Source organism: Megalops cyprinoides, chromosome 24, assembly GCF_013368585.1.
Source record: "Megalops cyprinoides isolate fMegCyp1 chromosome 24, fMegCyp1.pri, whole genome shotgun sequence".
In the NCBI taxonomy this organism is placed as follows: domain Eukaryota; kingdom Metazoa; phylum Chordata; class Actinopteri; order Elopiformes; family Megalopidae; genus Megalops; species Megalops cyprinoides.
The window spans coordinates 7,177,804-7,201,781 of NC_050606.1; the positions used below are offsets into that span (position 1 = coordinate 7,177,804).

Genomic DNA, 23,978 nt, shown 5'->3' on the forward strand with positions numbered 1-23,978 from the left:
TCCAATGGAATTAATGGCTTATATTATGAATGACTTTATGACTATACATATTTACATATTTATGGCTATGCTCACTATTCTCAACATAAGTATCAAGGAAAGAAAGAATTTAATGTTGAGCATTTGCAGTGTGCAAAGCTCAGTCTGTTGTGATAAGAAGATTCTGTTGAGCGGAGAAGTAGCCTGCTTGTTTCAGCGTCTGAGGCTGACAGTCGATTTATGTCATGTGAATCGTGATTTGTATCTTCCACGTCAGTACAGTTCTAAGTACTGTGTACAAGCTATTTTGAGTGCTTGAATTAAGTGGATCATAATTCCAAACCATGGCTCTGTTTTTGTACGCCGTTGCTAAGTGCTAATATTGTACTGTAGTGTAGGCTACTTGTTGGGAGGGTGTGCCTGCCCCCCATTTAAAAAAAAAAAACAAAACAAAACATTACATCCTGGACACTCCAGTGGTATGTAAGTGTTCTTCTCTCACATGTTATTTCTACTGGCCTTCAAGGCTTTGGAATGTGTCACAGTTGTTTCGAGGGTGTGTCATGGAGTATATTACAATTGCGGTCAAGGTTGTGTTGTTACTGTATCTTCCCGGGACTACCGCCACTGCCTTCTGGATGGCCTTCGAACAAACGGCATTCAACCAACCCCACCCATCCGCGACTGCTGCATGACTGGTCGTCTCTGTCTCTGCCTACTGTCGGGTCACCCCTCTTCTAATCTCTCTCAGCTGGTTGCCAAGTGTTTCTCGTGTCCAATTCAAGCAGGTTCTGCATGTTTCAGAGTGGTTGAGATTGGGCTGTACCATATCAATTTACTACCTCTGATCTTCTCTCCCAACGGGCTGCTCCAGTTTCACAGTAGACTGCCCCACTTCTACGCAGCTCCACAAACGACAGCCTGATGATTCTCAGACTTGGCCCTCTAGTGGTGGAATGAGCCACCTACTCCGACCTGGACAGCAGAGACGCTCACCATCCTCCCCACCCTTTTCTAGCTCAAGTTCAGCTTCATGCTGGCTTTTCACTTTGAGCTAATATCTGTGGCACATCTGTCACTATTTGTATTGATAGCCAGTAGCTGGTTATTTACATTTACATGATGATAATTAATAAGAGATCTACTTAGGAATTTGTATTAGTAGCTGATATGGAGCATGGCTCCATACTCTTAGGTGGATGTGTGTATGAGGATATTGTACATTATTTAATTTTTGTATTTTCCACTATAACATTCAAACTTATGCTCAGTCAGTCACCATGGATGGGGTGTATGCTAATGATAAGAATGTTATAAGCATAAACTTTAAATACATTTCTCTGAAGAATATACTACTTTCCCAAAAACTTGCAGATTTTGGCAAGTTTGTAGAAGGCAATGTGCGCCATCTGATGAGACCTAAAACATGCCCACAGGTCACATGATTTTACTATACCGCCCATTATGACACCAGCATCATGTCTTCACATACGCAAATGTTAATAAACTAATTATAATGTGTAGAGCCCTGGAACCTTTCCCATTTACAGTATTTCTTCATATTAAATTTTCTGCAATTTGGAAAAATGATAAAGTGAAGTACAAAGACTGTTATGCTTATTCAGAGTACGCTGTCATTGAGTTATGCAGGAATGAAAGGTTAACTGTTTTGTGAAATGAACTGAATTTCCCATTAAGTTTCCTCTCCTAGCACGCAATAGTATTCTTGTACCATCTAGTGGACAGGCTCTTATTACAGATCAAAAATAGTCTTATGGGCATTGCTTTATATTTGAAGAAATATGGCATATAAAGAAATATCCTAAGATGCAGCGGTACATACCTGTCATATCCAAGAGACATTGGGGAGAGTTGTCAGATGGCTTGTTACAACCTGTTTACACCCCTGAACACTAGAGGGCAGTGTATCATAAGAAAAGTAACATCATTTGCCAAGTTGCTCATCTTAACAGAACATTAAATTCAGAGGTGTGGTAAACGTGTGACAGCCTTGGTTATTTTCAGATTTTTCCGTTTAATTTCAAAAACTGCTGAAGTGGAAAATTACTCTGAAGACTTGGACCCCTGAAGCTGTGAATATTGCAACCCATTTTACATACACAGCAGAACTAAAGTGAGACATGTTCATTAATGCAAGTCAGAGTATTTTACATAAATCTCTGTAGGTACATATTTATATTCATGTGAGTCAGACTTCTAGATCATTACAGCTCACATCATCCCCAGTTCCCATTTGACCATTGTCTCCAAGTAGTTGCCTTTGTCTGGGCCTGTTAGGAGCTGTTACACGTTATCTGCCATTCCTCCATCATTAGGAAATGAGCTAATCGAGGGGCAAGGCATATTCAGACTGGCTCAGATAAGAAGGAAAGCAAGCGAAAATTTAACACTGACATTAGGAAGTATTTTCTTTCCTTTGGGGAGTCATTAATGCATGGAACAGATAAAGAGGATTCATAGCTGAATCTGAGACCCTTTGAGTATCTAACACCAGGTTTGACGTGGGACTAGATACACTCAAGATATGCTTAGCTGGGCTGAATGGCTTATTCTCTTCAAATAACTTATGTTCTTACTTAGACCAAATTCAGACCATCCTATGTTAAAACCTATAATGTCTCCCATACTTTGGAGTGTGTTCTTGTTAAACTACATGTGAAAATCTAACAGTGAGCCATAAAGATGGCTTAAACCTGTCTTAAAACGGACTTAAAAGGTAAACTATATTCCTGTATATGTGATTCTCATGACCCAAAGATTTACCAAAAGCTTCTCCACAGCGGGTCCTCGTGGGGGAAACTGTGCCAGGCAAAGCGACAAGACTCAAAGGAGAAAGCAGAAATTATCAGAAAACCAGGAAACAGAAGAACAGTGCAATCTCAGAGTCTCACTTTTGTGTGTTTGAGAAAGCTAGAGTGCGACAAAGGGAATCAGTTAGATAGTATGAAAACTACAGAAACAAAGCTGGGGTGTTCAGCCTCATACCTGGGATTCACTGAGGCAGCGGGTGGGTGTGGCACCGGGCACTGTTCACTTCCTGTCTGAGCTCAACAGGGATTCCTGCACAGGCTCCAGTGGCATGTCAGCCTCAATGTAAGAAGGGTGTTGATGTACTTCATATGCTAATGAGAGGTTCCATGAGGGGTTGCCCTCTTAAAAGAAGACGGGGTCAAATAACTTACCTTTCAACAATAAACGAAAACAGGAAATCATATTCCCAATAATTCCAACAATTCCCAATAATTAAGAATGTCCTACTACTACTACTACTACTGCCACTACCACTAATAATAATAATAATAATAGCAATGATATTGTATGAATAATAACAAGGACTATGATGATAAAATAACTTTATTCTGACAACACATACTTTCATGCCACAACTTATCGTTGTTGTTGTTGTTTTTTCCTCTACAGGTTTGATAGACAGAGTGAAGTGCATTGTCACATGGTCTCTTCTCAAACTGACAGGGATATGCAAGCCCCAGCGCCAGTGTCACCTGTTATAATGCCCAAGTGTGCAACTGTGTGGCATCATTTCCACAAAGAACAGAACGAGAGAACGGGAAAAAAAACATTAACAAATTTAACTTTCAAAATGTTTTATATACAAGTCACATTGAAATATCAAGAGACCAAAATGATGTAGAGGAACATTGCTATAATAACGGACAAGATTGCGAGAGAGAAAGAGAGAGAGAGAGAGAAAGAAAGAGAAATTTCACCCACAACACTAAATGAAATGCAGGCCTGTAAGGAACATTCAAGCTGTCAAAAATACATAGCTTAATTTGAACTACTGAAAAAAGTCGCAAATGGTGCCAACATGCCAACCTAAAAAGGAACAAAAATAAGCAAAAAAAATCCATTTGCAAAACTTATGTCATACAAACTCCCATAGAGTTTAAAACCTTTTAAAATTATTTTTTTGGAATGGAAAACAATTTTTGACCTTTGAGAATTACATCATAATAATATACAAGCACAGTCTTGTGATACATATTTGGAAATGTAATAACTCAGATTCCACACTATGGCACTAAAGACCCGCATGTGGTTGACTTGGTATAATATTGACATAAAGTTGAAATGCAGTGTCTTGACTGTCATTTGCTTTGAATGTTCTGAGAACACTACGGTGTTCGCAAAAGCAAAAACATGTCATTGTTAGGATTTTTCCATCGTCACTGGTCATTAAAAATGAGCCTTGTGTTTCAAGGAGAGTCCTTGCAAGGTGAGTTCTTGTAAAGGACAGTTTGCTCCAAAAGTAAGGCACAGATTTTTTTTTTTTGAGACTTCTATATCAGTAGTTATGTACGGACCTTGTACTGTACGTAAACAAGAAAAGCCTCTTTAACCATTACAATGTTCTGTTGATATGGTCCCAATTACAAAATAAACTAAACTGACTACTTTTTATGCCCTTATTCTTCAGAAACACAGGGGCCTCAAGCCATATAATCACGTATCGTTTCAAAGCTTTTATAGTATATGTATTTGAGGTTACACAAGATTTTGAGATTAGGATAAAGTCAAACACTGAGAAACAAACAGTAAGACACCCTAGTAATCAGTAAATATTTTGTGTGCTGCTTTACTTTAAGAACAATGAACAAAAGTGCAACCGGTGGCCAGAGAGGTCGGCGTCACTTACTAAACATTACCGCCAGTGACACAAATCGCCCACCGTCATGCCCACAGCGTTTCACTTTATCTTGTACCCAGTGGACCCTGCTGGGGGAGTCTGGACGTTGGTCTGAGATGTTTGTGCTATGAAACCTTTTCGTTTCAGCTGGCTCGGTCGCCAGGCTAACGGACGCGGAGCAGCTCGGAGAGGAGAGGGGCGCGTGTGTTGGGGGAGCTCTCTCCCACCTGTGTGGGTCCACCAGCACTGCCCTCCTTCTGCTACGAAAGCCTCCCTGCACTCTTTCTCTTTCAAATAACACTATGCAGCGGAGCAGGGATGCCCATGTTGGTGATGCGTGTATGTCATATGTCATGCTGGACGTTCTGACTGTGAACAAACGAGAGAGGAGGAGGAGGAGGAGGAGGAGGGGTAGGGGGAGGAGGAAGAGCGAGGGCTGCGGTTAAGGCAGACATGGGGGGTGGGGAGGGTGCTGTGAAGGACGATTTGGAAAAAGCCGACTCAAAGAAAGGGGGGAAAAGAAAGCCGTCAGTTGCATATCGTGTTGATGCTTGTGTCTTGTGCTCGGCGCAGACGCGGCTTAACCCTCGTCCTCGTCCATCTTGTCCTCCGCCACCCGCTCGGGCAACCTGAAGCACTCCTCGAAAAAGTTCACCAGGGACTGGCTCAAGTGCTGCCTCGTGGCCACGTTGTGAAGGAGGTGACCCTCGTCTGGATATATCTGAGGAAAAACACACGTGTTACTGCGCTGAGCATCAAGGTAAACGGATTGCTGTTTCTGCTTTTTCAGAAAAATAAAGTACACAAATTATGGATATTGAAGCCATGTTGATGAAACTGATCGTTCATAACTAACTGAGGTAGTGTTTTAGTAATCAAAGAGGGTGTGGTTGCATTCAATAAATTAACCAGTTGATTGTCAAACCTGGTGAAAATCAAGGAAGGCACACACAAAGGACCCAATATGAACTGAGTATCAAATCAAGAGAACAATACTTTTGTAATATTGTTATGGTGCAGGCTAGAATTAGCCAGCACACTATAGCTAAGTTTGAGTTCTTAGCCAGGATGAATATAATCAATTCAACTGATGCTAAAAACACAATACACAAAATACTTAAAGTGATTCTTCTAATGCTCAGTATATTTATCAATACTGGTAAACCAGTGAGGGATGTGCACATGCTTATGAGTACTTCTTAACACAAAAAACTAACTCTTGAACTGAATTTAAGTTTATCAGCTGTCTAATGGATGGATACCCTGCCTCATTCACAATACCCTTTGATTAGACAATTTTAGGACTTCTGGAAACAATGAGAGCATCTGGAAACTAGCTATTAAAATATTTATAACATCCTATGATGCATTGCTGTGTCAAGTATGATGTATACACCATACTTTAACAAGAGAATATAACACTACCGCAGAATACAAGCTAATTTTAACATCCAGACCTTCCTGTAAACAACAATATAAAAGGAATTACCATCCAATGAAATTTCCTTTGAGCTACATCAACATAAAGAACAGACTTACCTGAAGAGTGTAATTTGCCCCTTGACTAATTAAGTGGTTTATAAATTTTGCCGTGTGCTGGAAATGGACTTTTTCTGAAGGGAGATAACAAACACAATAACTATTAGCAAGCAAACATTACATGATAACAAAAATAATTATGACAATAATAAATGCACTTGTAGAGAAAATACACTTTTGAATTAACATATAGACTGCCAATTAATTGAGCAAACAACAACATTCACCCTGTCACCTATTCTGTCAGAAGAGACAGTACTGTAGCCAGGCGTAGGTTTCAGTTAAAAAAAAAAATTCTAAATAAAAAAGAAGAAATTACCGTCTGCTGTTGGGTGGATGATGAGGTACTTTTTATCGACCAGCTGAGATGGACATTTTGTTAAACTTGCTTGCTATAATAACAGGGAAATCAATGGATTAAATTAAAATTAAACAGACTTGCATTGTAAATGGGATCATGCAAACATATGTAAGTAAAGAGGAAGTACCTGGTAAATGGAATGCTCAAGCTTCGGTGATCCTAAGTATCTTTCAGAGAAGGCAGAAGCTGAGGGAGAGGAGACAATACCATTATTAAGGTGTGATACTTTCCTTCAGATATTCATACATTTCTGAAAACTTCTGAAACAGGAGACTGATACCACTCACAATAAAGATTTGACAAATTAAAATGTCTTTTGTTATGTAAAGCAGTTTAAACAAAATGGTCGTGAACTCTCAGTTGATCCCAGTTTCGTGGTCTGTACTTTCACTTCATCTTAAAAGCAATGGCAATTTGTAAAATTGAATTACTAATGAACACATAGAGTATGCAGATTTATAGTATTAACAGAGGTTAATTCCAATCTTACCATTGCTCTCCCAGATACTGCTTTTGCCCCTCATTCACAATGTCACCACAAGGTAATAAATAACTAATCATGATCTTATAAATCTCCACCTACCATATAATTCAAAGTCTGTGATTGGTGAAAGAGCAGCTCCACATGTAAATACGGACTCCTTAGCGCAGAGGAGACGGCTGGTTAAATATCCTCCATAGTCCTGCGGAGAAAACACACACAGGAAGTTGTTAGGACCCAAATATGATTTAACTAAAGCTGACATTGCTTGAATTAGACCAGCTGACCAGAAAAATGCAATTTGCTAAACGCTACATGAGGTTATTCCTACAAGGAGTAAATGGGCTAAAAACACATGATTGTTTCTAAAAATCTTTGGTCTGTTTACATTTACATTTTCCTCATTATCTGCTGACCTGTTAAATACATTCAGTGGTATTCAGCGGTCACGTGTCATGTGAGATGAAGGGTATTCCCAAATGTACTGAATAAACCAACAGCTGAATCATTGATCCGCTGCACTGTCTGTCAAGCGGGTTAGCTAAGCTTGCAGGCTAGAATGTCTCCACCTCCAAACAGTTTATTAATCGCAAGGACAGACTACTGGGCAGACTCCAGCATGTACCAGCTGACAATGTCATCTATGCAGGCATCATCCATAACTTAGCATAGCTAGCTCATAACTTGGATAGCTGATACTGCTCAGGCCTCCCTAATCTCATAGGGCTATTACATAGTCATTACAAGCTTCCAGATGAAAATTTCAATCCAAGCCCATTTCAATGTGCAGCAGAAGAGGCGGTGCAAAGGAGATAAAAGCAGTCCCACAGGGATCTCTCTCTCCATTGCCAGTGAATGGGCCTTGGGCAGAAAGCGCAGCCTACTGTTGCTCCTCTGTCTCAGCAAGGGGAAGAAGCTGATGATGTCATAACGGACAAAGTATATATGAGAACAGGGCTTACAATGCAGGATTACTAATACAGTAGAAGACCATAGAGAAGGTGTGTGAGGCTCTAATATAGTACAAGACGGTAGAGAGGTGTCAGGCTCATGTCATGGTGGGCGTTGTATGTGTTCCTTTTTACCCCAACTCCTGCTTTTGCTTTAAATAGAACAAAACATTGCATAATCGCTCTCAGCATGAAAGAAACTGAGGATGCAGTACTTTGCAATGTTGCAGGACAAAACCTTGCCCAAAATTTACATGTTTATGTATGTGTGTGATCCATTTATTCAAGATTTTCCAGTATCATCACTGCTTCCTTTCTGTTCTCGTTTGTAAATTACATATCACAGCTAAAGGATACACACACAGTCATATTTTATATTAGTATCACATTATTATACCGTGTATTACTTTATAAGCATAGTTTTATCAATCTTCATAAAGCATACTTAAGTCAGGCATGAGCATGGCATTACCCCTTCATAAGACATGCATTACAAAGCACAGAAGTTGCTTATGGCTGCTCTCTGTAAAGTGCTTACGCTATACCTCTGCAGTTAAGTCAGCTTGCATCAAGATTTATTTTAGAGCTCTGCACTCTGGGAAATGCAAAGCAGCAAACACATAAGATTAATCACTTAATTAGTCCAATTAAGTTGGGGGGGGGGGGGGGGATTGTAAAAACAGAGAAAGCAGCATATGCTCGGCCCTCCAGCCGAGACTGAAACAGCGCCGCATTTCACAAACCGGTTATCAAAATGTCAAGGACACGTATCCAGGGAAGGCCTTCACAGTCGGAGTTAAGCAAAGCGGTGGGAATCTGAGGCGAAGCAGCTCTCGTTTTTATGTCACAGTGTATCACTGAGCAGAATTAAATGGGGCTAAGACCCTCTGTGCCGTTACTGCATTTTCTACTGCAACACTTTTGACTCAGTTTTGACTAAGCATTTTTGTCTTAAAAGCTCGTAATCACAGTGAATAATTCATGGTCGCAGTATTACAACTGGACCGCAGTGCTGCACGGCTCAAAGATTTCGGCCTGAACAGCAGCTTGCAATGACAACGCTGGCCTGGGGTTCAGACATTTAAATCCCCTTTCTCACGATTATCTGGGCAACCAAAAACAATAAGGTTCTATTAGGACATGTAGAGCTGATATGTACTTATCTGGAATGAGAGTGCAGTAATTATCTCTTTTCGGACCACATCAAAGTGTGCCTCCCCCCCCTGGTTCACCCCCCCCCCCCCCCCACCCCTTGAAATGAGATTTTAATTTGCAGTTTAATTTTAAAAATATGTGTATTGACCCTTTTGTGTGTGACTCAATCTCATCCCAGCATCCAACAGTGTTGGACACAGAGCGGTAGGGGAGACCAGAGAAGGGGCAAGAGAAATACTCATTAGAGAGAGCCAATTTTGTGAGAGAAATAACGAGCGAATTTGAAGTGGTCTGAAAAGCAAGGAGACACTGAGACAAAGGGAGGGGGGGGGGGGGGGGGGGGCTCTGAGTACAGCCGTTTACATGGGGTTCAGTGAGGTGGGAGTGAGAAGAGAGAATTCTGGATCTCAGGGGAGTTATATCACTGCCACTCTTCAGCAGCTGTTGTAGAAGCCCTAAATTCATATCAGTTTTTTGTTCCAAAGACAACCACTTCACCCCAGTTTCATCCAAATTCATCTTTTCCCTTTTTCGTTACTTTATTTGAAGGCAGACAGACAGACAGACGCGGGAGTGACCTCTCGGCCATGCTGCAGGGTGCTGCTGTGCCTCTCCGCTGTGTGTGACCAGTTCCTAGTCCCTGATTCCAGTGACCACTGCTCCTGTCAACCTTTCCAGCCCTGCCAGCGCGAGTATCATTCTACTCTTTCATTCTGCCACTCCAGGATGACACTGCTTGGGTTAACCGAATTGCAAACGACCTGGATGGGCTCATCCCCCCTCTCTGTAGCTGCCACTAGCCCATGCATATAGGATGTTGACCAGCGAATCTGCACAGCATCTGTATAGCACTGAATCGTCATGGAGAGGAGGTCAGGGGTCAGAGGTGGCTGAACTCACTGAGAGCTACAGTGCTATACAACAGTATGCTGAGGAGACTGCCTCCATGACACATTCAGAAAATGCAGAATTTAGAATCCATTTAGAATCCATTTTACTATATGTGTGATTACACATAGAATTTGCGTGAGTCAAATGGCATGCACAGACATACAGAAGACAGATGACAGCCATTTACCTCCATAACAAGAAAACAAAGAATAATCGTTACCTTTCCATATACTCCGACGCGGGTTTTGTCAATATAAGTTTCTTTCAATAAAATGCTGAAATTAAAAAGCAAACAATCGATTAGGTCTCTCTATTCATAGTTACAGTCTAGCCTGCTGTTTATCTGTACTCTGATTTTGCTGCTTTGCAGATTGTTCTCATTAAAATATAAAGGTTCTTTCTGATTGCTGATCACCTAATAACTTTTAACTGAAAAGACCCAGGCCAGATTGGCTCAGTAAAGCATAAAGTGTTGGTCCTCTTGAACCTCTTCAGTTAGGAATTTTTTCAGGTCCATACTAAATACTGAATACTTTCCATCAGAACAGATGTATTACCTTAATTAAAAAAAGCAAACTATCACCATACTATAATAAAACTGTTATTTTTTTAATCTGCAAAGTGAAAGTCGACCCTCGGAGCCGCACCTCAGCGCCTCCTGCTGGTCCTTCTCCTCATACTCGCCCAGCCTGCGCTGCACTTTGTGGAGGAGGTTGGTGCCTTGGAACCCGCTGCCCCGCCCGTCGAAGCGGATGGCTATGACGCCGAAGCTGCTGACCAGAGAGGTGGCCCAGTCCACCTGGAACTGCTCGGTGACCGTCTGACGCCCTGGAGTCCCGTCCCTGAAACCACACCCACATCACATAGAGCCCACTGTCACTCCTCCATCTCTCTGGTAAAGGCTCTTAATCCAGCTTGATTATAAAAGGTCCCTCAACATATAGTAAAATATGCATTCCAAACTATGAGGAATACATATTTTCAGATATATCAACATATACAGATCATATTATAAAATGCCACTTTTACACATGTAATTGTACACACACATGAAAGTGTCAGAAAAGCATATTTTTTTAATATGTATTGCACATTCTGATATACATATATACTCCTCAGATTTCATATTTGTTAGTATTACATATGCCATTTTTCTTACAGGAAAAATGTGTATCCATTTGAATCATTATGGAAACTGAGATCACATTATGTGTGTTAAGATGAAGTGTATGGTGTCAAGGGGAAGCTCAGGGATATTGAGTTTGGCTGGCTGAAACCCAATTCACTGTCCCTTTAAAGTCCAAAGTGTGATCAGAGATTGAGTTAATTCAGGGAGAACTGGAGACACTTTCATTTGCAGCATAATTACATTGGTTGAGTTATTAGAGCCCTGCTGGCATGCCAAGAATAAGGTGTCAGTGGTTTGATTAAGAACTTGACAACCACTGTGACTCTGTATAATTAACACAGTTGCTGAAACAAAGTGTCTTCAAAGTATTTTAGGAAAAGAAGAGTCCAATGAAAAATCTCTCAGATCTACATATTCATCACCTTATTTTAAATAAGTCTAAGGTTAAAATGATATTTTGCCATGGTGTGAGTGTGATAGCCTTAAAGTGTGATTATGTGTGTATGTGTGTGTGTGTGTGTGTGTGTGTGTGTTTTTCTGTGCGTGTATGTATGTTGTCTGCTGAACATGGCAATATCTGTTTCAGTTCTTTTGTTTTTCTTTTAGAGAAAGGCAGAGAGTTGCTCACAGTGTGCATGTAGGCTTTTGTTCCAAATGATTGGAATTAATTAGTCTGGACTGAGCTGTTCATTAAAAACTGACCTGTATTTAACATCTCTTGGCTGTTAATCTGTGGAAAAGCCTCCAAGCAAGGTATGCGCGTTTGAGTTCTGCTTGTGCCAATAAAAATATACATGGAGATGATCTGATTTGCATAGTTTTTTTTTATTTCAAACCTGTCCTAAATAGAAACCCTATTATTTATGTGTGTGTGTGTGTGTGTGTGTGTGTGTGTGTGTGTGTGTGTGTGTGAGTGTGTGTGTGTGTGTGTGTGTGTGTGTGTGTGTGTGTATGTGTATATTTATGTGCATGCACGTGTGTGTGCGTGTGTGTGTGCGTGTGTGTGCGTGTATGTGTGTGTGTGTGAGTGTGTGTGTGTGTGTGTGTGTGTGTGTGTGTGTGTATTTATGTGCACGCACGTGTGTGTGTGTGTGTGTGTGTGTGTGCGTGAGAGTGTGTGTGTGTGTGTGTGAGAGTGTGTGTGTGTGTGTGTATATTTATGTGCATGCACGTGTGTGTGCGTGTGTGTGTGCGTGTGTGTGCGTGTGTGTGCGTGTGTGTGTGTGTGTGTGAGTGTGTGTGTGTGTGTGTGTGTGTGTGTGTGTGTATTTATGTGCACGCACGTGTGTGTGTGTGTGTGTGTGTGTGTGTGTGTGTGTGTGTGTGTGTGTGTGTGTGTGTGTGAGAGTGTGTGTGTGTGTGTGTGAGAGTGTGTGTGTGTGTGTGTATTTATGTGCACGCGCGTGTGTGTGTGTGTGTACATGATGAAAGTACACTCACACTATCAGGAGTAGGGGGTAAAGAGATGTGTCCTTGAAGCCAGCAGGTTTCAGGATCTGCATCATCAGAGCTGCAAAAAATAGCCATCAAATCACCCTCTGCACAAAAACATCACACATTTCTGTTTACAGTCAAATATACAAAAGACACAGGATGCTCTCAGCTGAGAATTGTCTCATTGTGGAACAGTACACATCCTGTCCCCCGTACTGTCGCTATACTTACTGTATGCACTTTTGTAAGTCGCTTTGGATAAAAGCGTCTGCTAAATAAATAAATGTAAATGTAAATGCAATATACTTGTTATTTGGGAATTTAGGAAAGTCTAATTCCACCGTAACCGAAGAAGTACCAATTTACTGAATATCTACGAGCGGGATAATGGATACCTACTGTAATCGTCGATCGTTATCTCCTTGTATTCCACTTTTGGCATCTGCATGGAGTTGATTGTATTGCTCAGGTCATCATTTGTCTCCAAGTCGACGACCTCTGTAATGGCAGGGATACAGCAACAGCGCTAGGCAGTTACCCCTCATACAGACATTAAGGAAATAATCATGTTAAATAAGCACATACGTCTTTGCTTAGTTAAATGAATATAGCCTACATCTTCTTTAAAAATACAAAGCATGACTTCATAATTTCAACAAACATTTGATGCACACTAAACATATGCACTTAACTTTCATTTCCAAGGAATCTGCATAGCACATGTTCACACACATACAACCTTCATGGCCACATGCCGGCACTGTGAATCACTGTGAAACCATGTGAAAGCTTTCTGTTGTCCTCACTATCCCACCAGGCACAGTCATTTAAACAACAGAAAAAGAAAATCTATCCACAGCCTAGCCTTAATTTAATCCCCCATTTAATTGCAAAAAATATATATATTTCCCTCCCTAAGTAACACTCGTATATTGAATCTGTGACATTGAAGGTCACTGTAATTCATTTTTATTCTTTGCTTTTTATACATGCCTCATGAGCCACAGCAGAGAAATGACAGAAGGCATAATCATGATAGATGATATGATGTCAGCACCGGGAAATCGATCATCTGTCAAGGTGAAAATGAATGTGAAAAACTGACATTTAGAATAATGTTTTGCTCAGTCACCCCTGTAAGATTAAGCAAGCTGAACTAAACAGGGAATCCAAATGACGGTACAATGATTGGCAGGAGGGACCTTTACTCTGGCCAAATTTTCAGTTAATTTGGAGGAGCATGAATGTAACTTAATCTGCCTTGAGGTTTTAACTGACTTAAGCAATTCCAAAAAAACCCATGCTTGAAATCCCTTTTGGACTGAGCATTATGGGTAAAAAAAAGGGACAAAAGACCAATGGAATCTTGCTCTGATGTCACTGTTACAACAGGATTCTATTGGCAAGGGCATAGTAGAGTCTGTTTTTAAAGCTGTTTTTTTCTTTGGAATGCAGGGTGCTTGCAGAATGAAGGGGATCGAATTCCACTGAGTAAAGCATCCTGTGAAAGTGACATTAACCGAGCTGTCCATCAGACCGCGGCTGCTCTCAGCTCCATGACGACGGCCGCCAGCTCAATAATTCATGGCACCTTCAGAGCGCTTCCTCCAGGTTCTGTTTACACAAAATGGGCCGTTGCCCTCCCCCTTACAGAGGTAATACGCTGCTCCTCGCTGACAGCCTACCTATGGCCACAGAGGCTATAACTCTCTCTCAGATTGCACACTCTTCCCACTTTCGCCCTGCATGCAAATGACAAGCAGGGCATGGTCGTGGAGGATGTCTTACCTTTGACTCAAAAAAAAAATATATTGTTTGCACTCCTGTACCTCAAGGACATGGTACTGATATCAGAGCTGTGGGATTTTTCTTCTCAGTCAGCTGATACAATAGCTGTGTAAAAAGCTTCTAAAGAATGTATGCTGAGCTGCAATATTATGCAATATGTGTGTTATACAAATCTCCCCCTCTATCTACATTTGGGAGATGCTGTCATCCAGTATAACTTAAAAGGCTAATTTGGCACAACGTGTTCAAGACGTATTTCTCAAGCAATAAGGCCAGCAATGACATAAGCATAGGACACCAATATTAGTCATCAAGCTGAAATGCATATCAGACAAAGCATAGTCAAGTTTGTCAAAACAATTCAGGTTATTCAGAAAATAAGAAAGTAAGTTTCTGTGGCCAAACACCTCTTGATGTTTCCCTTGAAGAGACTTGGGGCATTGCTACAGTGCCTGAAACGGGTCTGCAATGACTGATTCAGGAGCTTGGCGTACTCACTTGTTCTGTTGCGGGTGCTGTACACAGAAACACCTGGCACCCCGGGGCCTTGGAGAAAAGAGGCAAGGTCAAACAATGGACCCCAAAGAACATTTAGGGGAAAAAAGCAGGGTTCACACTATAAAGTTACACTCCATCCATATTACATCTATCCCCAAGTGTCTTTCTTCCTTCCCCTCGTGCTGCTAACCTTTAGCTGTAAGCCACTGTACATTATTTGTGTTTCACACTGCAGAGTCTCACAGTCTCTTTTCTCACTTCAAACACTGCAGTATCACCTTACCCATGCTTCCACCAGGACTCAACAGGTGCATCATGTTCAACAAGCAATAAACAGAGAATTTCAATACTCCTTCCTTGGTGAGTATTGTGTTTTTCAGCAGTGAAACATTGTAAACATTTCCACAAAAGGTGGCAGCATTTCTATCTGAACGCCTGCAGAGAAGCTTTGAAGCTAATTGGCAGAAAAAATTCTGAATCTGCTGCTGTTACGAAAGGGCTTTTTGGCAAGCCGCTAATTAAACTCTCATAGTAACAGAGCATCATTGAATGGGTAACTGCCACAGGGATACGCTTCCAGTAGATATAATGTACAGTGGTGAATGATGCTCTTAGTAGAATGGGAGCACGGAAACAATGCACAATTTGAACCAGGATTGTGTGGGATTGAGGCAGTTTTACATTTATTTCAGAAGTGGCTTATTAATTATGAATGGAGCACATTTGAACAGCCGTGCCCTCAATATACACATGTTCAAGTTGCTATCTGCTATTGTGTTCTGAGAGGAGCCATACAGCATAACTCAATTTGGCAGTATAAACAGTCCCTTATAAAAAGTTATTGTGATAAGATACATTGTCCAAAATGAAAGGAGGGCATACACTGCAAATATGTGAGTGTGTGTGTGTTTATACTTATACTTACATATTTATACTTGAAAACAGACTTTAAAACTTGTTTTATACATAATCAAAAGACTATACTGTAATGTTACATATATTGCAGCTACTGACCTACAGCTTCTTGAATTATGATGAGAAAGGTGAAATCATGCAACCTCATTAAGCTGCATGTTCATGAAAGTGGTGGCTGTGCTACCTTAGTTTTAAATGATTGCGCTGCCATATAAAACAATTTATTACCAAGGTAAAGGATAAAGGTAGGACACTGGACCAGCTGACTCTCTGGAGACTGTAAAGTGGGTCAAAGTACACCTGAGAACTGATTCAGAATCTGTGACCCACCTATAGAGTACAATAAAGAAGACAATACCGTTTTATATTCTTATAGCGTATAAAAATGCCAAACTTTATAATTTAGAGTGGAAAGACAACGGCAACTGTTGCACTTCAAGGCAGGAAAGAGAACCGGCAACACCTACCTTTACAGTTGAGAAGAAAGTGCTGTAGGTCAGGGCTAAACAACACGCTCACATAACCGCAGTCTTCAAAGTTACAGGAGAGGCAGCGTCTGTTGAAGGGTCCAACGGTGTCCGCACTGAAACATCAACCGCAGGAATCAACGGCCTGGTTAAAAACTGATACACTGCGTAAAATGAGTATTATACAGCCAACATCATGAGCTGTTTCCATACAACACAACGTTTGGATTTGCTGCGCAAAGCCACATCATCACTTCATCCATTTACCTGTAAAGATGTCTTCGTCTGGGATCATCTTCTGTGCTCAAGAAATATCTATAAAATGTGGATATAGATCATTACCTCAAAACCCAACACTTTCTATATTGCCAATATTCACTGCTACATAATGTTGTGATACATATGTAGTATATGATTTCTGCATGGCTGCATTTATGCTTTGCAACTTGTCTTTTACACATACAACAGCTGACCTTTGAGAGCATTTTAACTGGAAGCCAGACTGTTATACATAGATCAGTATCTGGTCTGAATTACATCCACTAAGAGCTTGACGCTTAGGTTCATTTATTTCAGTGAGGTTCATCAGTAGCCTCACCTCAGGCCTTCCGGCTAATGGAAAGATGAATTAAAAATAACACACATGTGGTGTCACATTTTGAAGCCTCATAACGACTTCTATCTTCATACTAAATTCCATCAGTCTGCATACGGCTGGACGCTGGCACTCACATCAGCCGGTTTTCTTCGTCGTAGGCCGAGACCTGTGTGACGTCCCAGTCCCCTGTGGTGAGGGATTGGAGGGTGTCAGCACTGGCGTTGGGCTTGGAGAGAGAAACAGAAACTTCAGCATTGCTACCTCTTTACCATGTATTAACCCCCCCACATTACCAGCATCTCTCTATGGAGAGATTAACTGCTTGAACACCCCGCTAAGCATTTTATAGTCTACAGCGCTGATGCTGAGATTTCTGTTCATACTCATGCTGTAATAGACATCAGGTAGATCTGTAATGGAGTTAGAAGTTTACAAAGCTCTCTTCAGACAAAAACTGGACTCTGCAGCCATGATATTAAGCCCTCATAGGTATTGGGCATAACCCAAACCATTTTTCTGTAAGGAAAATCAAGAAAGTTCACAAGAGGAAGCTGAACAACTCCTTCCCAAACAGGAAGGGACCTTTTCAGCTGAATTAAAAACATCTACCCCTTGACGCAACTCTTTATTGTGTCATATCAAAGCTGGAATGGAGTCTAGCACAAGCTTTAAGATTCGGTCCGTTGAAAGGTAGGGAGGCGTAAGTCCGGTCACCATGTGTGGTGTAATTCTGGAAGATTCTGAGGAAGGGGAGGCTCATGGGAACTTACTGGTGAGGACAACATGGAGATATGGAAAAATTTCCCTCTCCCTCCCTGTGGGATCGCCCGGGTGAAGAAGACCTTGTGTCCGTCCCTGGAGAACACCGGCTCCTCGTTCTGCGCACATGTGAATACACAGGCATTTCAGTTTTTACTGTTACAGCAGCTGGAAATGACCTATTGGTCACTGTTCACTTTAACATTCACATAGTCCAATGGGCGAATGAATGCTGTGAAATATACAGTGCTGTCTCAGATTTTAAACATTTAAAGTTTTACGCCATCTTAGAAGGAGGAACTCAGACTCTATTTCTGGTTAAGCTGTGGGAACGGATCCAAGGGGTTCAGGTGAAAATGAGTTCACAGTAAATCTCAGTACAAAGTATTTCTTCACACAAAGCTACAACCACATTGAATAACCTCCCGATGTTCACAGCAGAGTCAGGGACTTTGGGATCCTTCAGAACCAAATCTGACACATTGATAGAGTGGCTCTGTGTTACAGGTAAAAGACGGCCCCCTTTCGAGTTCTTCTAGAGAGGGAAAGGCAACATGCCATTCTGTACCTGTCTATGTAGCCAGCCTTTGCTCTCATCTTCATGTTTCTGAAAAGATATTTAGTAAGTACATCAGCAAAAATTTGTAGAAATCATTCCCAGTGAAAATGTAAAGTGACGTTATCCATAAAAGGACCACATACTTTCATTTCAGCCAGAAATAAAAACTAAAAAACCATAAAGATGTGACTTTTAAGTAATTGCCTCAAATGCAATATTGACAATTAACACCGCATTACACTGTGCTTGATTAAACCACTGCTTTGATCTGTTAGATTTACAAACAATTTGACAACAAAATCATCAAAGTATGCTAATGTGATAGTAGTTATGTATATGGCATATTTTGAATGGAAAGTATTCATTGCAGTTGTCTTGAAAATTGCATGAAACAAAATCACTATTTCCGCTGAAGGCCAAGCGGTGGCAAAGATTTTCTGCAGCAGCAAGATATCATGGGCTGTATGCCTCGCATTGAGAACTCTGTCCCTGGAACCGAACGTTCCATAACTGCAAATACTTAACAAAAGAACTCTAACTTCTTAGCAGCTTCAATAGTAACCAAAACTCCTTAGCAGAACAGGGGAGGAAGGCACAGTGTGTCTGCCTGTTTCATGGTCCCTGGCAGCACCCTGCAGCAGTTCAGACTGCATTCCGCACGACAGTGTTTCACCAGTGACTAAGTGAGAGGCAGGTACCTTAGTGCACACTCCTGTGATAGCCTCACAGAGAGTCAGGATAGAGATGTTCTGCGCTCTGTTCAGCCAGTTCACAGCCAGTTTAGTGCCCGTTGCCCATTTCACCATTGCTATGTAGTACTCCCTGTTAAAAAAAACAAATGAATAAAATAGGAAAGATCACTGCCATGTATACTACTGCTAGTCTACGTAGCATGTCATAGAGTAGCAGTAGTATACTCAGTCCTGATCATGGAGGATTGTAGCGTCAGCAACCTGTCTTTAGGGAAGATAATTAACCACCTGGGTCAACAACACCTGTCTGCAGTCATCTTAATGCCACATGCCAAAGTGTACCCTGTACAATTTGTTCATATTCCAAGCAAATGTAAGAATTACACTAATTGAGAATGGCGCAGTAGCTCCAGCAATACTGAATAACGCAAACAGCATACACAGCTACAAGGTCAGGCCTGCGATTCATCAGTGACAGTGTCAGTGAGTGAGGGAACGGGGCCAGACGCACCCTATCCTCGGGTTTTCGGGACGTCTCATCTCCACCGTGTGTAAGGGTCCGTTCAGGTTGACTACGTACAGATGGATCACGGGGTTCTCCTTTCCCGCCTACAGGGGGCAGTAGGGATACAGTAACAGATGAGAAAAAGAGAGGCTTGGTTACCCCCACCCACTGCTTGTCTGCATTGTTCAGTTAGCCGCTGGTTTCCCTGGGACTTACTTTTGGGTAGTGGTACTCCACCCCTGTTGGGTAAGCGGAGCCAGTGAAAATGGGGATCTCCATCTTGGGGACCAGAGTGTCATCGATGGTGGCATATGCCAACCTGGCACCGTCAGGAGACCACCAGTGGGCAATATGGGTTTGGAAAATCTCCTCTGCAAAATAAGGCCATAGATACTGTATCTACCTAAATAAACATATTTTACTTGAAAAAAACAATCATTGCCACTTCAAGATACATATGTATCTCACACACACACATATATATATTGTGTATATATATATATATATATATATATATATATATATAGAGAGAGAGAGAGAGAGAGATAGAGAGGAGGGAGAGAGAGAGGTACATAGTTAGTTAGATGTGTAGTCATACTCTTTACACTACACACATTGTCATTACAATTGGCAATAACTGACTTTTTTTAACATGCACAAATATGATTTCTTTATACATATGTAATGTACATATATGTGTTTTTTCAAAGGTATGCACAGCAAATCTGATTTGAGAAAAATGCATTGCTGTTGATTTATTGCAACAATTTAATGCTTTCACCTGAAAGGGAAGGGAGAATCCATTACTCTATGATGACAGCCCAAAGCACTTGTTTAAAATTTTGATTTAGTGAACCAAGGCGTAAAAGTTGACACATATTGAGATACAGCACACTTTACAACATCTTTTATCCGGTAATTATGTACAGGATACACTCTGTGCTAAAGACCTGGGGCACACTAAATAGGTGTTCAGCACAGCACCATAGGAAATGACATACAGCATTCTGAATTCAATACACAGCGCCAATGCAGCATGTTAAACTCAGACATACCCAAAGTAAATTGCCAAAGATACCAAGGTAACAATGTGCATTTCGGGAGAGACAGCATTATTCTTACATCTCAGGAACATCAGTCACTTCAAATGTGACATCGCTCATCACAGCTCTTCTACAGCCGAAACAGTGTGTGTGTGTGTGTGTGTGTGTGTGTGTGTGTGTGTGTGTGTGTGTGTGTGTGTGTGTGTGAGAGAGAGAGAGAGAGAGAGAGAGAGAGAGAGAGAGAGAGAGAGAGAGAGAGAGAGAGAGAGAGGTTAACAGAGGAAAAAACATGAGGGAAAGAAAGAGAGTGGAGTGAGAGAGAGAGGGGGAGGGAGGGAGAGGGAGAGAGTGAGAGCAATATACTTTTTTAACACATGTTCATATGAGGTCAGTGCCTTGCCTGAATAGTTAGCGCTCACGCTGAGGAAAGGTTCAATTTATTCTCTATAAAGAGAAGCAATTTCAGCAATGTGGAATTGCAATGCGTGCTTTCAGAGAAAGGGAGCGGGGAGGGGAACCCCATGGAAATATTTCTCAGAATAAGCCCTGAACAGCTATAACGCAGCGCCGAATCACACAGGAAGAGCAGACAAAGAAACTGCAACTCAGTGCTGAATGCCTGAGGCGCTGCTCTGCTTTCACCTCAAAGGCCCCGCCCAGCATCAGCAGTCTCCACTTCAACTGTGCTAGAAATATCAGCATTTTGGTTCACAACCGATCATTCCATTAATTTACGTCAACTCATTTCAGAAGCAACACGTGGCAATAATTAGTCAAGGCTATCCAACAAAAAGCAAACTACAGACTGTGTGAGACTGGATATCAAAAAAGAGTAATTCTGAAATGATTATATTCCAAAGAAGCAAGAACCAATAACATTATCAAAGGCAAAATGTAAACTTGACTGAATAATTTAGATATACTGCTTCTTACATATTACACAGCCGAAGCCAATTTCTCCTTAACAAGGTACAATTAGCACATCCCGTAATAACATTCAGTTATCTGAATGAGATCTGTCGTATCACATTAGATAACATCTAATTTGACAGAACGGCATGACATGACGTCATTCGTTTGTGATCAAAATTCTGTTTAAAGAAATACAGTCACTTACAATAGCAATAGCTCCTTGCACAGTATGCTCTAATCGGCAAGGATGCAGTGCAGTTCGGGCAAGGCAAATCCTGTAAGCAATCTCTATAGTCCACAGACCAGAAACTGAACAGAAAAATAATTTACAGTGAATAAACCTCTACAGTGAAAAGGGCAAGGGAGATGAAGTCGCTAGAAGACCAAATCAATCTGAAACATTCACAGAACATTAACAAAACATGTGCCTGTTTGACTGTTCCAGAAGTGTCCACAGTGTCTCCTTTCCCCCAAGTCAGAACAGCCTAGAGCTCTCAGGTATTACTCTAATCAAGAGAGTCAGAATTGCCATAATAAATAAAACGATTTGATATACAGTACCCAGGTGAATTTGAAAATAAGTACATGCATATGAATATGTTCAATGTATGTGAAAAATATCTTGGAACATACTTGCAACATAAGACACACATTTACAAGGAGATGTGCATGCATTACAAAATGCTTGAAACATGATCTGTTTGCATTGGCATATATTGAAATACATTTCTTCTGTGCATGGAGTGTGTCCATTTCTAGTATGTTGCTGTTGCGGTAAGTGAGAAGACTCTGAGCTGCAGGAACAGTATGCCGCTATGTATAATTGAATCAGAGGGAGTGTGGTTCATTAGCGGGTTCCTGACCCTCAGCTGCACTGAGAGACTGGGCAGCGCACCGGTGAGAGCGGTCTGCCTCTCTGCTGGGCCCGCCGCCCCCCCCCCCGTAAACTGATTATTCTCCTCATGTCTTTAATCACACGCCGACGAGAAGTGAGACCCTCGCGATCTCGCACCCTCCGGGAAGCGGGGCGCTTCGTAACTGGAACGGAGCGAAGGGGGGGTTGGGGGGCGTCGGCTCAGGTCGTCAAAGGCGAGCACGCACCGCAGCCTAACGAACGCGGCCCACAAAACAGTGTACAGAATAAAACCCCACAGTGGCGCAGAGCTGCAGGTCAGTCTGTCAGGGCACAGGATAAACAGGGCGGATGAGCGTTTAGCCTCATTCGATAATTGAACATCCTGCGGCTGTCAGCTCTGAATATTCTGCTCTGTTCTAAGTTCATTTCGGAGGCTGCTGGAGGAGAGTTTATATTTTGTATTTAGAGAGAGTTTCCAGAGTTCTAATCGGATCCCCCCGCTAGAGTACATCAGTAATGAAATCTTGTTGCATACTGTATACAGCGTGCCCTGACTCTCTGCTCAATGACTTGGGATATTAAATTGATTGGCCAGCAGGGATTATTTTTACTTCATAATTAAGCCCCCTCTGCCACTGCCACCGGGCTGTATAATGTCATTACCCTGGCCTCTCTCAGAGCAAGGCCTAATCACTTCACAGCACAAGGACAGGCAGTCATACTGAATCTGAACAGCACCTCTCTTTATCTGATTTTACGTGGGCTGTGTCATTTCTGCCTGTAATTCTAATTGACTGTTGTGTATTGAGTTCTCTCTCTCCCTCTCTGCTCAATTCTGGAGTGTAAATTACCCAGTGACAGCGCGGCTCAGTGGTTAAGACGCCAAGCTCGTTTCAGGTTCAATTGCTTCGGTAAACCCCATGGTCGTATTAATGGAAAAAGTTTAAGAAATGCAGGCTGTGTCAGCCACCCTGGATAAGGGCTGTCAAAGTAAATGCTAAATAAATAATTTAAACAATGCAAATAGGAATGAATAATCCTCAGATGACTTGTTTGACACATTGTGCAAATTTTTTGTCATTTCTTAATCATTCCCAGCTGGGTGAGAATTCGGTATTCAAAGCCTCCTTCACACTCATTATGAAGAAATAATAAATAACAAATTAGACAGGCAGGTGATTCATGCGCACCAGTGATTCTCCTGAGGCATGCCCATGTGTGCAAAATGAGGTACACACGGCAGTTTAAACACACAAACATCTAATGGTAAAGTCATCAGGCCGTCTCATTCCAAGAGCTTTAACAGGACTGATCAAGAGTAAGCAACTGAAAAGCATGACCGCTGATCCCATTTACAGCATGTAATCTGAATGTGCTTTCAAATCCCACTGGAGGAAGAGACAGGAGCAGGCAGCTCATCAAGTGAGAGCTGAACATCTTCACGTGCCCACTAGGTGGCAGCAGAACCCCTTGGTGAGACAGGCCTTTTGGTGTCTGTCAGGGGGCAGCTCCAGTCTGTGAATTAACCCTGACAGCCCGCCAGTTTTCACTTTGATGCAGCCCTGGGGATGAAGGCGAACCACACACATTAAAAAGGCCCACAGGAAGCACAGCTGACATCCAGAAGAGCTGTGGGCGTGCTGGTCCGTTGCTCATTTATCCCTGTTCCTGGGCTGGAGTCCCTGCAGACACAGCACAGCATCGACTCGCTGGAATCACTTAACCCTTTCCAAATATCTGAGCTGCGATGCTGGATATGAATCTGACACACAGAATAGGCTCTAGGGCAGTGTTTCTC

General features: G+C 41.7%; 1 protein-coding gene across 2 annotated transcripts in view; it reads right to left on the reverse strand.

The window, feature by feature from the left end:
- Window positions 1–4,057: 4,057 nt before the first annotated feature.
- Window positions 4,058–23,978, reverse strand: part of LOC118770936 (dipeptidyl aminopeptidase-like protein 6) — a 120,570-nt gene continuing 100,649 nt past the window's right edge. For both annotated transcript variants that reach the window (XM_036518725.1, XM_036518726.1), the window contains exons 9-26: window positions 19,586–19,740; window positions 19,376–19,473; window positions 18,871–18,994; window positions 18,182–18,220; window positions 17,625–17,732; window positions 16,989–17,080; window positions 16,524–16,571; window positions 16,257–16,372; window positions 14,875–14,922; window positions 12,988–13,086; window positions 12,595–12,664; window positions 10,673–10,867; window positions 10,246–10,300; window positions 7,132–7,231; window positions 6,676–6,734; window positions 6,507–6,579; window positions 6,188–6,261; window positions 4,058–5,369 (exon numbers count right to left, since the gene is read on the reverse strand). In XM_036518725.1, coding sequence (XP_036374618.1) covers window positions 5,229–5,369; window positions 6,188–6,261; window positions 6,507–6,579; window positions 6,676–6,734; window positions 7,132–7,231; window positions 10,246–10,300; window positions 10,673–10,867; window positions 12,595–12,664; window positions 12,988–13,086; window positions 14,875–14,922; window positions 16,257–16,372; window positions 16,524–16,571; window positions 16,989–17,080; window positions 17,625–17,732; window positions 18,182–18,220; window positions 18,871–18,994; window positions 19,376–19,473; window positions 19,586–19,740 — 1,694 coding nt within the window. In that variant the 3' untranslated portion in view covers window positions 4,058–5,228. The remainder of the gene's footprint in view (window positions 5,370–6,187; window positions 6,262–6,506; window positions 6,580–6,675; window positions 6,735–7,131; window positions 7,232–10,245; window positions 10,301–10,672; window positions 10,868–12,594; window positions 12,665–12,987; window positions 13,087–14,874; window positions 14,923–16,256; window positions 16,373–16,523; window positions 16,572–16,988; window positions 17,081–17,624; window positions 17,733–18,181; window positions 18,221–18,870; window positions 18,995–19,375; window positions 19,474–19,585; window positions 19,741–23,978) is intronic.